Consider the following 10,953-nt stretch of genomic DNA (forward strand, 5'->3'; position numbering starts at 1 on the left):
GTAATTCAGTTGGACTTTAATTGGGTTTCGATCACTGGCATTGACACATTTAACAGAAAATTTTTGCCTGTCTGTAATGACGGTATTCATTTCTTCAGAATACAGTGATGGGACAAAATGGTCTCAAGTTATAAACCCACTAAGAAAATAGTAATGTTTTGATTCAAGTGTTGCCTGGTCTGAGGCTAAAAAATTGGGGAACCAAAATCAATCAACAAGGGAACTCCAGAGTCAGACATGAAGGAAAGTTAGGGATAATTACTACTTCAGATGCTTTAGAGAGGGCACACACAAACAGGTTCTTTCCCTGCTGGTGCTCGGCAGTAATGTAATAAGCTGGAAATTTCACAGTATTAATGATTTAAATTTTAAATGCATATCTTTTGTGACATTGTGCTGAAGTCAAGAAGTCCAAGGCTGCAATATATTCAGACAGTCGTATTTACAATTCCTCATAAGACAAATGCATTTCTTACAAATAATGAAAAAAATGCAAACCCCTTCAGACGGCTTCTGTGCTTTAAAAACTAAAAGAATTGTTGGGGTGCCATTTTACCACCGATACAAACTTGGGATGAGCCTCAGCAAAAGTAGAGGTTTGACAGAAGGCACTTGGAGGGAAAAGGGGACACAGAATCGACAAATGACAGAAAAAGTTGGCCGGTTTCAACAAGGCCCGCCTCATCCTGTCTTGTTTATAACCCATAACCCCAAGACCTGAGAAAATACTGCCTGCTGCTATGACTTTAAAGGGATCAAAAAAAAATTTTCACAAATACTGACCGACTGGATGTGTGCTTGGACAACATGCACTATAGTGTCACTGACAACGCACTGTCATCTTTACACATCTCATTTCAACAATAAACACTTTAATATAAAAGTAGTAAGTTCACCATAAGCGACAAAGTTTCAGGTGCTCTGTACTGGAGCACCATAGCAGCCCTCTTTAAACATCTTTTAGAACAAAGTGGTCATTTTGGTTTCTGAAGCAATCTTATTTTTTACTTTTTGCAATTATTTGTCTACTCTTCCACCTTTGGTTCCCCTTTGAAAGATGGTAATTTGGTTACACTATGGATATGTGTAAAAATCTGCCTTATTTTACCAGCCAGATGTCAGCAATTAAGTTGGTGGGCGAAGGATTTTTATAACCAACCTGGAATGATGGCAAAAGTTACAAAAAAAAAAAACTACACTCAGTGGCCACAATATTAGGTACACCTGCTTATTAGTATAACTTTCTGAAGGAGAAAAAAAAATGGTCCGACTGGTTCAAGCTGACAGGAAGACAGCTGTAACAGCTAATCATGTGTCACAGCAGAGGTATGCCGACAAAAAAACTGAGGCTCGAAGAAACAAGTTCACCAACATTGCAGATGATTGGAAAAATGTCACCTGGTCTTCAGAATCTCAATTTTAGCAGCAAAATGCAAATTCTGGTGAATCAAAAACATGAATCCATCAACATCTCAGTCTGACAGCAACTGTATGAGCCCATCATGTCAACATGAACCAGTCTCTCAGGAATGTTTCCACTACCGTTTTCATTTCAGACCACTAGGGTCTGATCCAGCACGAGAAAGGTGCAGCTAGTATAGTAGCCACTGAGTGTGGGTTGTTAAAAAGGATAGGTTTCCTTTAAAGCATCTGCTCAAAAAGGCATGTCAGCAGGATGTGCACAGTGCCATATGTAGTTCATCTGCACAGCAAGGATGTGAGCTGGGCTCCTTCCTCTCAGTCTACCTTTGGTTTCACATTTTCATTCTTACAGCAAAGTAGAAAAAAAAGTCAATGGCAATGTTGGTCTATTGTTGAGAGTTCAATGACAGACTTAAGCAATAGCCCAAATCACATGTACAATGAAGAGAGCCGGCAGAAAGCTCAACTGATTGAAGTGGCAGTGGGATGATACCAGTTTACAAACATATACACAGACGAACAGAAGACGGCTGTAAACTCAAACTGGAAAATGAAAAATCTAAAATTGACCATTTTGGTGGTGAAATGGACAACAGAAATCTCCATCACTTGGAATCTTGTGTGATACGTAGCTCGTTTTGTGTGATGAATGCCAGTCGCTGTATTTCTTCTGAAATGAAACAGAAAGGCTGTGTTAAAAAAAAAAAACAACCATGAGTGAATGAGTCGCTGCTGTAGCAAACCTGCAGAGCAGACAGCTGGCTGCGGGTGCTGAGCCGCTCTGTGCAAATCTATGTTGACTGCTGTTGTTCAGCCTGAGGACGACAATCCTTATGCCCTTCACCTTTAAATCCTGTAAAACTTCCGTTAATCTTCTTGATGAAACAGGATATTATCCATTAGTAAGGTTGCTAGTATTTGCTCTTCTGCAAGCTGCAGGGCTCAGACGTTTCCAGCTCTATGAATACACCATGTACTCATTTATTGTCTACCAAAGTGCTCTCACTCTAGTGTTTCCATTGTGTGTGTGTGAGTGTGGATATGAATAGTTTGATTTTAATCTGCAACTATTTACCTGTTTACCAAATACAATAATTTGAATGGTTGTATAAAAAACATTGGTTTATGACCCACAAAATGCCACCAGTCAATCCCTGGACTGATCATTTAAAGCTGGGCAGTGAAGTACATAGTGAGAACTAGCCTCTTCTACGTTGGCCATAGATGAGAGGGCTTTACACCTTCTTAAGTCCAGACCCACACATGGCTAATGCTACCTATACATCAGAAGACTTTGAAAAGATTTGGAAAACAGTCCCGGAAAACTAGAAGCTCACACCTGCTCACATCTAAAGACAAGTGTTAACAGTTTTTAGTCTCAGCCTAGTCTCACACTGAGATTTTACAAAGACTCCAAATCTTGCAGGGTAACTACAACTAGAATCTTTTTTCCTACCATGCTCTTAGTAAAAACTTACAAAATGGAGGAGAAGCAGCTTTTGGCTCTAGTGTGTGCAGTGGTTTGTGTTGAAAACAAAAAGAAGAGGAGAAGATGCCACAAAATGCCCCCTCACAAAGCTGAAAAGGGGTGTTTTTCTGACATGAAAAGTTGCCTTTTTTTTTTACCATAAAAATAGATATAAGGAAGAATAAAAGGAAAATTTAGAAATTAATTTAAGATATACATTTGTCCTATTTAATTGTGTTTAATTGAATAATTATATTAATCAACTCTATTAACTTTCATTGACTTAATCATACATTAATCGTCAATTATTTATTACTTATTTATGTATACATTTATTCATACATTTTAACTGCGTCTCCTTACTGTTCTCTTTACTAAGAAACAGCACACCGAAAAATCCAGCGTGTGGTCGTAAATATATGACATCACTATATTTTTTATTTAGGACTGAGCTTACTAACATTATTGTGATGTTACTTTTTCCTGTGGAAGTGGTTTTACTGGCCGGTCTGGAACCGGGCACCTTTCCCCCGCTCATCTATTGGTTGTTGATTGTGTTACGTCACTGCGACTTGAGATAATATCAAACGTGTTTGATATGATCGGAAAACCCAAGACTAGGAAAAGACTGATAGGAAACTGCAGATTACTACCTTAAACTTAACGATGGAGATGACGGGAACGCCGTGACTCCAGTAAAACTCCTAGATTTACTAAAGACTTTCAGTTTTTAGTCTGGGACTGTGAAAATCTTTTGGTGTAAGCCCAGTATAAGGCATCAACACCCAATACTACTTTGGTGACCAACTTAAAAAGAAGTTGAAAATGTGATCCGTGTAGTCAGTGTTAAGAAGAGCAGAGAAACCCCCAGCTGTGGACCAGCACTGAACACTAAACTGGTTTCACTGGGTTTATAAAGCAAAACATTTTATCCATTTCCAAACATGACTGCTTTTGAGGTGTTCAAAGAACTGACCGTTTACTCAGATGTCTAACAGATCCTTGTTTTTGGCTTCGGTGTCGTTGTCCATGTCATCATCTGGGTCGACCGAGTGGAACTCTGCCACATACAGACTCTTGTCAATGCTGCCGGGGATGGGCTTAATGTCAGTGATGAGTTGATCCTCAATGTTCTTCAGGTTGTAGCGGTCATCTGAGGTTATCAGATTGATGGCCAGACCCAGATGACCAAAACGCCCTGTGAAAGAGATATTGTTTAGCTAGTGTGCACTGTATGCAGTAGTTTTATGAAATTAAGCTGGGCGTGGTGGATTTTGACAATGGTAACTGCAAACAAAACCTATTCAGGGTTCGTACACTTTAGCAGTGGTCAAATTCAAGCATTTTTCAAGGACTTTCAAGGTAAATTTTCAAGCTTTTCCAGTATCTTACTGTTGTAAATTGCATGTTTTAGATGAGTACTTGCATACTAAAAAGGGGGAGATTTCACTTAACCATACCAACAGCGATGGTGTTACACTTTTAGGAGGAACGGTCTTCATTTCAGATAGGCTACTCGTTATTTTTTATGTTGAACATGTGATTATCTATAGTCTATAGATGGATATGGTCAGATTGCAAGAGAAATACAGTAAGAATTTCAAGCATTTACAAGCACTTTATCCAAAATCCAAGCACTTAACCCTTAAAAATACAACATTAAAATTCAAGCATTTTCAAGGATTTCAAGCACCCGTATGAACCCTGCTATTGTTGAGTGTGAGAATTTATAAATGGGTCATCTTACCTGATCTGCCGATGCGATGCAGGTAGGTCTCTGCATTTTTGGGGAAGTCGAAGTTGATGACAACGTTTACTGCCTGGATGTCGATTCCCCTGGTGAACAGGTCTACAAGAAAATATGTATATTAGTCAACCATAACCATTAGTAATTTAAATTTCCACTTTGCATTTTAAAATTAGAACTCTCTTGACCTACCTGTGCAGACCAAGTTTCTGCACAATCCATTCCTGAAGTCATGGAACACGCGGTTCCTGTATTCCTGCATCATCTTTGCATGAATGTAGAAGCACGAATAACCCAGTTGGGTGATTTTCTTGGCCAGAAGCTCGACCCTCTGGGTGGAGTTACAGAAGATGATGGACTGGTTGATCTGAAGCTGTAATAGAAATTTGTTGTTGTTGTTATTATTATTATTATTGATGACTAAAGGTAGTAACCCATTTTTAAAATCTTAGATATTGTATGGGTATAACTAAGCTACAGTTAATTCTTGGGGGGGAAAAACTGCAGCTTGCAAGCTTCATGTAGCTCTCCTGTTCTTTGTCTGTTTACATGTGGCTTTTGTTTTCTTATCCAATATCTTTGATTTTTTGGAAATAATATTGTATGTTAATAATTGGCAGAATATAAAAGCAGATCTCTTAAATTACTGGGGAAAAAATGCACACTTCAGAGAACTAATCACAAACTCTAACTGATGGTTTGCTATTAGCAATGTTGATAAGATCCTTGACCAAAATATAGCTAAATCAATACTTACCTTATAGGTTTCAATATACATATGATAACATAGTACATTTTCTGTCAAATCAGCTGTAAAACTATCAGTCTTGAATCTTTCAACCAGTGACGCCAGAGCAACACAATATTTCAGCCAAACGTATCTAAGCCTTAGCATCGAACAGGTCATACTCACCCTAGAAAAGAGTGTGTTGAGACAGTGGACCTTCTGTCTTTCAGTCACATAGGCATAGTACTGAGTGATGCCCTTCAAGGTCAGTTCCTCCATCAGGTTGATTTCATAAGGCTTCTTTAGGTGCTTGTTCTGGAAAAGACATTCACAGAGTTTTATGAAACAATGATCTAAATTTCTTTAATTCTTCAGAAAAACAAATGGCTGTTTTGAGTTCTCACCATGAATTTCTGCACACTGATGGGGAAAGTAGCCGAGTAAAGAAGGATCTGTCGATCCCTTGGCATGAAGCTGATTATATCTTCAATCAGGACCACAAAGTCCTGGGAGAGCAGCTTATCTGCCTGAAGAACGACACAAAGAAAGCCAATTTATACACACTGTGAACCAAATGGAAAAGTTAATTCAGAAATGAAAGCGCCAAACTTACCTCATCCATCACAACCATTTGGATCTTATCCATTTTGGCCACACCCTTCTTCATCAGGTCAAGAATCCTGCCTGGTGTCGCAATCACTAAATGCACTGTTGGGAGAAGAGGAGGAAAAAACAGCACATCACAACAAGTTCTACTGAGAAAAGCTGCAAAAAGGACATTGCCAAACCGGGATGAACAGAAGTGTTTTACTCAACTTTGGACATATTTTTGAAAAAAAAAAAAAAAGGTAAGGTCTTTTAGAGTATAAATCTCATGTGCAAATTGGTCATGACTTTATAGTGACAGGATCAAAAAAGTCCCATTAAATACTAGCCAGTTAAGAATTACATATTGATAATCTCCTCTCATTATCTTGAACAATAACAGCACAAGTACCTGTTTCATCAAGACGCATGATGTCATCCCTCAAGTTGGTGCCGCCTGTGGTAGCCATGACTTTGACCCCTCCGAGGTGCTTGCTGATCTGAATGCTGATCTGGCTCACCTGCAGGGCCAACTCTCTTGTTGGCACCAATACTATGGCTGGATTGAGACGGACACAGGAAGCGTTGATGAGAAATTTAAAGTGATGTATACAAAGATGTAGATATTCAGACCAAAAACATGGATTTGTACATAATGCCCAGAGAATTTGAACCAAAAAAGGAGCCCGAGACAGCTGATATTTGTGCAAAACAACTAAATGTGTGGATGACAAACCAGCAGACCGAGGCTTTCCTTAAAAATCTGCTTCAGTTTAAAACTGAGTTTATCGTTTATTGAGCATATTACAAAATAGAAACTCTAGAACTTCACTATAATTCTGTAAAAATACAGTGTACAAAATCAATGTCTTCATATACTGTATCTGTAAAAAAAAAAAAAAAAAAACAGCACTGTCAAGCAGATGCAGCAGAAACTCACCCTGTATATGATCCTTCTTCAGGTCTAACCTCTCCAGGAGAGGGATGAGGTAGGCTCCACTTTTTCCTGTGCCATTCTTGGCCCGGGCCAAAATATCTCTGCCTGACAAAGCAATGGGGATGCTTTCCTCCTTTTGACAGGAAAGACAAGTCCGATCAGTACAATGGACAAGATTCATGTAACTTACTTGAAAATAAGAAAAATAATAATGAGAAACAACATGCAGAAGACCATCCTATTCCTAACCACTCTGAATCCACAATGGGGCTGCATCACCATCATTTCACAGTATACACTACTGGGAAAAACATCTATGGCTACAATTACACAGGCTAAAATTGAGCAATCTGTTGTCCAGATATTGCAGGGAAAATGAGACAAAAACATTTTTTTGCCACCACACCCACTCAGACTGAGGAGTGGGTTGTAGAAGTGCAAGTAACATGATCCTGTGGCTGGTTAGAGGGGGATCCAATACACGCCTAAAACTCTTTCATTAGCATGCACTTGCAAGAAGACAAGGTCAGCTGTTGGCATTGTCAAATGTCTTCGTCAGAGCAGAAAATAATCTGGAATGAAATTGCCTGAGGTGAATGACCAGATCGTTTTTGTCAGTGAAATCTGGAACCTTCTTAAATTTCATGTTAGGACCGGAGTAACAAACAACTCTTCTTTTATAATGCTGATTCACAACAAAGGTCTGTGGGGACAGTTTAAAACAGCCTAAAGGTGATTTATATATATTAAAACAGAAACATTTAAATTTCAATTCACATAAAAAGGCACAATGTCTTCATTACCTGGACAGGGGAAGGTTTCTCCCATCCCATTTCAAAGATTCCCATTAGTAGTTCTCGCTTTAGGCAGTAGTCTTCAAATTCATTTCCCTTAGTTGATGTCACATCCTAGTAAGGACAGAATAGAAACACGAGATCACAGTTTAATAAGATCCAGAGGTTGATGTGACAGCAATTGAGAAGCAACATTCAGTGAGTCTAAAACATGTCAAATTCTACAGAAAATGTGACTCAGAGTTATAAAAATGGGTGTGATGAATTACATCCGCCAACACTAATGGTTACCGTACCGAAGTTTTCATCCTGGTGTCTCTTGGAGGAAGTTCCAGGCACTTTTTCCAGTCATCACCAAACCTAATTGTGAGAATTTGCATTGTTATTTCTGAATAAATTACACACACACAAAAAGGAGGGCCTTGAAATACAGTCAGCCCCAGAACTGTTATTCCATGTATAATACTCAGACTAGGGAAAAAAAATATGTATTTTACGAATAATGGAATTCTGAAATGTCCAATAAATTGCACAATAATAACATAAATATGACCAGACATGAACTCATATCTCTTAACAAAAGCAGTTTGTGGTCAACTTTATTGTGCAAGACATACATATCAATAGGCATTGCGTTTTTTGGATTCTAGTCACCAGTGTAGCGGTTAATCACTTCTGTAGTCAAGCTACATAATTAATTAACTGACACAAATACAAATATTTCTTTCAATGCAAAATTGAGTGAATATATGGAACTGGATCTTACTTGATGCCCCCACTGCTTTGGGGAATGCTGGTCCTTTTCTGGAGGGCATTGGGCTGTTGTGCAGGAGCAAGGAGTCCTGGCTGTGCTCTCAGCTGCCCATTTGCTGGTTTAGTCAATCCAATCATTGGTGCTTGGTTTGCTGTTCTTGCCGTCGCCATGGGTTCAACAGTGACTGGGAGTTTTCCACAGTTGCTTCTTTTTCACTGATCGGTTTTGCTTAATGCACCGTGTGTAAAATTTGAAAAACTAAAAATTCTTCTCTTTTTCTTAAAGAATGTATTGTGTACACAATCTGACAGTCAGGCCTCTTGAAAAGAAGAGACCTGCGTATGAATTATGTCTATTTACAAGACAACTCTCCAAAAAAGGGAGAAATTAACATTCATATGAATAAATAAATCAAATATGTGACCAAAACATACTCTCTTCATTCAAAATGGATGTGTGAGTACTCTTGTCCTTGCTGTATTGATGATCCAGATTTTTCTTTTTGTATTCTTCAAGTTTCTTGGCTTTTCAAGTCCAAGTGCTATGTTTGTACATTCAAAATGGCCAGTAGTAAAAAAAAAAAAAAAAGATCTGCTTGGTCAGGTCCACAGTATGGTCACCTCTCAAGACTATTCTTGTGAAAAGTCTTTGCTGGGGCTCAATGCTGGCTCAAAAAAAATTATCACAGATATTCTGTCCTTAATGGTCAGTCCACTTTGTCTGTGGTTATCTTGCTCCGGTTTCCTTTACTTCTTAGTTGAGATGACAGTCTGCAAAGTGCTTGGGAATTGCCGATCAACAAAAAAAATCCAGGTTACCTGCCAGGCAGCAAACAATGGTGGGTGATTATTTTAGATCATTAACAAAAATAACATAGTTTTCAGATGTTATAAACAGCTATCTTTGATAAGCTGTAACACAAACAATGCCATGTTACACAAAACCACCAAATACCAGCAATAACAGCTAACGTCTGACGCAAATCTACTTTCTAAAAGATCACTGGTAAAAAATTAATCATAATCCAAATTAAGTACATAATCCAAGCGAAGGGCGACAATATGGAGTCAACCGCATATTTTTTTGACATCGTCACACTGTTAAAATAATCGCCAAAGTCATTTTCTGTCAAAATTGTTTTTTTGGCCTAAATCATCTCCTCATGACGCCGGCCACCTATGGTAAAATCGCCTACATCCTCAGTTGATCAGATCATGTGATTTTACCCCTTTAAGATAATGGCCTATGTCAAGTGTGTGACTTAAACGGATTTATTATGCCTAAATCGAAATAAAATGTGACTTATGCAATTTTTTGAACATGCCTTTGTGACTTAAGCAACATATGGTAACACTTTATTTTGAAGGTGTCTACATAAGAGTGACATGAGCGTGTCATAAACATGACATGGGATGCGTCATGAACATTATTGACACTGAAGTAACATTAATGCTCATGATACTTGTCATGTCATGTTTCTGACAGGCTCGTGTGACTCTTATGTAGAAACCTTCAAAATAAAGTGTTATCATATCTTGCTTAAGTCACAAAGGCATGTTCAAAAAAATGCCCAAGTCATTTATTTCTCTTAAGTTACATCATTTACACACAGTGTTATTACTATGCCAATAGCCATCCTTTGTTACATCCTTTTTGAGTGAAATGATCAATAAATGTCATATGTTACACTTTTGGTTTAGTTTTTTTGTGTTTCATCCAACACTTGAAAAATAAATTCGGCGATTATTGCAACAGGGTGACGACATGAAACTGCAGTTACCTGTGCCAAGTGCGGCTTTGTTGTGATGCCATAATTAAGAGCTAGCCTAATGCTAATTTAAGCTAACGTAGTTGCGAGCTAAAATCAACGGACGGACAAAGTTATGTTCAAAGTTAGCCAGTTAGCCACTCGACTCTTTAACCTTATTGATCAAATACAAAGTAACGCCAAACACCAGGGTACTGTCCCGTGTGTATCAAACACTTCGTTTGAAATGTCGACAGCAAAGTTAGCTCGAAAGAAGTTAAACAGGTCGCCTGCCTGTGAGCAGCGTTAAAACTTTAAGCATAGCAACGTGGCTTTGGTTATTTAGCTAGCAGGCTAACGTTAAGTCTTTTGCCCGTTTTGTGAGAGGGATCCTATTTCGTAATTGCTTCGAGAAATAATAAGCACAAAGCAAACCTGTCTGTATCGTTTCAGTTCACACCAACACTTTTATACAACCTAAACCAATCGATTAAGTTAGCGCGCTACGTGTTAGCTTAGCCAGACGCTGTTAACATACACGGTAATGTTTATGAAATAATTCTTTACCCAGTCGGAGAAAGATGCTACTTTCACTTTGCTACATCTACCATTTGTCTTCTCCGTTGTTCTGTTCTTTAACGTTTCATCGACAGTTTAATTAAGTTTGGTAAATAATAGTCGCTTTTTCGAGAAATCCACCGAGTTTCACTCTTTTGTCTTTTTCTTTCGGGATATTGACAATTCAACATGGCCGCGCGCTCGTTTTTGGGCT

At 38.4% G+C, this 10,953-nt stretch overlaps 1 protein-coding gene across 1 annotated transcript; it reads right to left on the reverse strand.

The window, feature by feature from the left end:
* On the reverse strand, positions 1 to 10,933 carry ddx61 (DEAD (Asp-Glu-Ala-Asp) box helicase 61). Its single transcript, XM_059339342.1, has 13 exons — positions 10,749 to 10,933; positions 8,447 to 9,252; positions 7,977 to 8,040; positions 7,690 to 7,794; positions 6,890 to 7,019; positions 6,362 to 6,508; positions 5,978 to 6,072; positions 5,769 to 5,891; positions 5,551 to 5,679; positions 4,830 to 5,010; positions 4,638 to 4,739; positions 3,867 to 4,088; positions 1 to 2,092 (listed from the first exon to the last, which is right to left on the reverse strand). The coding sequence occupies exons 2-12, from the start codon at positions 8,602 to 8,604 to the stop codon at positions 3,874 to 3,876; spliced, it is 1,449 nt and encodes a 482-aa protein (XP_059195325.1). The 5' UTR covers positions 8,605 to 9,252; positions 10,749 to 10,933; the 3' UTR covers positions 1 to 2,092; positions 3,867 to 3,873.
* Between the last annotated feature and the right edge of the window lie 20 nt (positions 10,934 to 10,953).

This window comes from Centropristis striata, chromosome 8 (genome assembly GCF_030273125.1).
Source record: "Centropristis striata isolate RG_2023a ecotype Rhode Island chromosome 8, C.striata_1.0, whole genome shotgun sequence".
NCBI classification, from domain to species: Eukaryota; Metazoa; Chordata; class Actinopteri; order Perciformes; family Serranidae; genus Centropristis; species Centropristis striata.

Coding starts and splice junctions, on each gene's coding strand:
- ddx61 (XM_059339342.1), bottom strand. CDS start 8,604: ATGGCGACGGCAAGAACAGCAAACCAAGCACCAATGATTGGATTGACT. Junction 6,073..6,361: donor CATGCGTCTTGATGAAACAG/GTACTTGTGCTG, acceptor TTCTCCCAACAG/TGCATTTAGTGATTGCGACA. Junction 5,680..5,768: donor TCAGTGTGCAGAAATTCATG/GTGAGAACTCAA, acceptor TGTCTTTTCCAG/AACAAGCACCTAAAGAAGCC.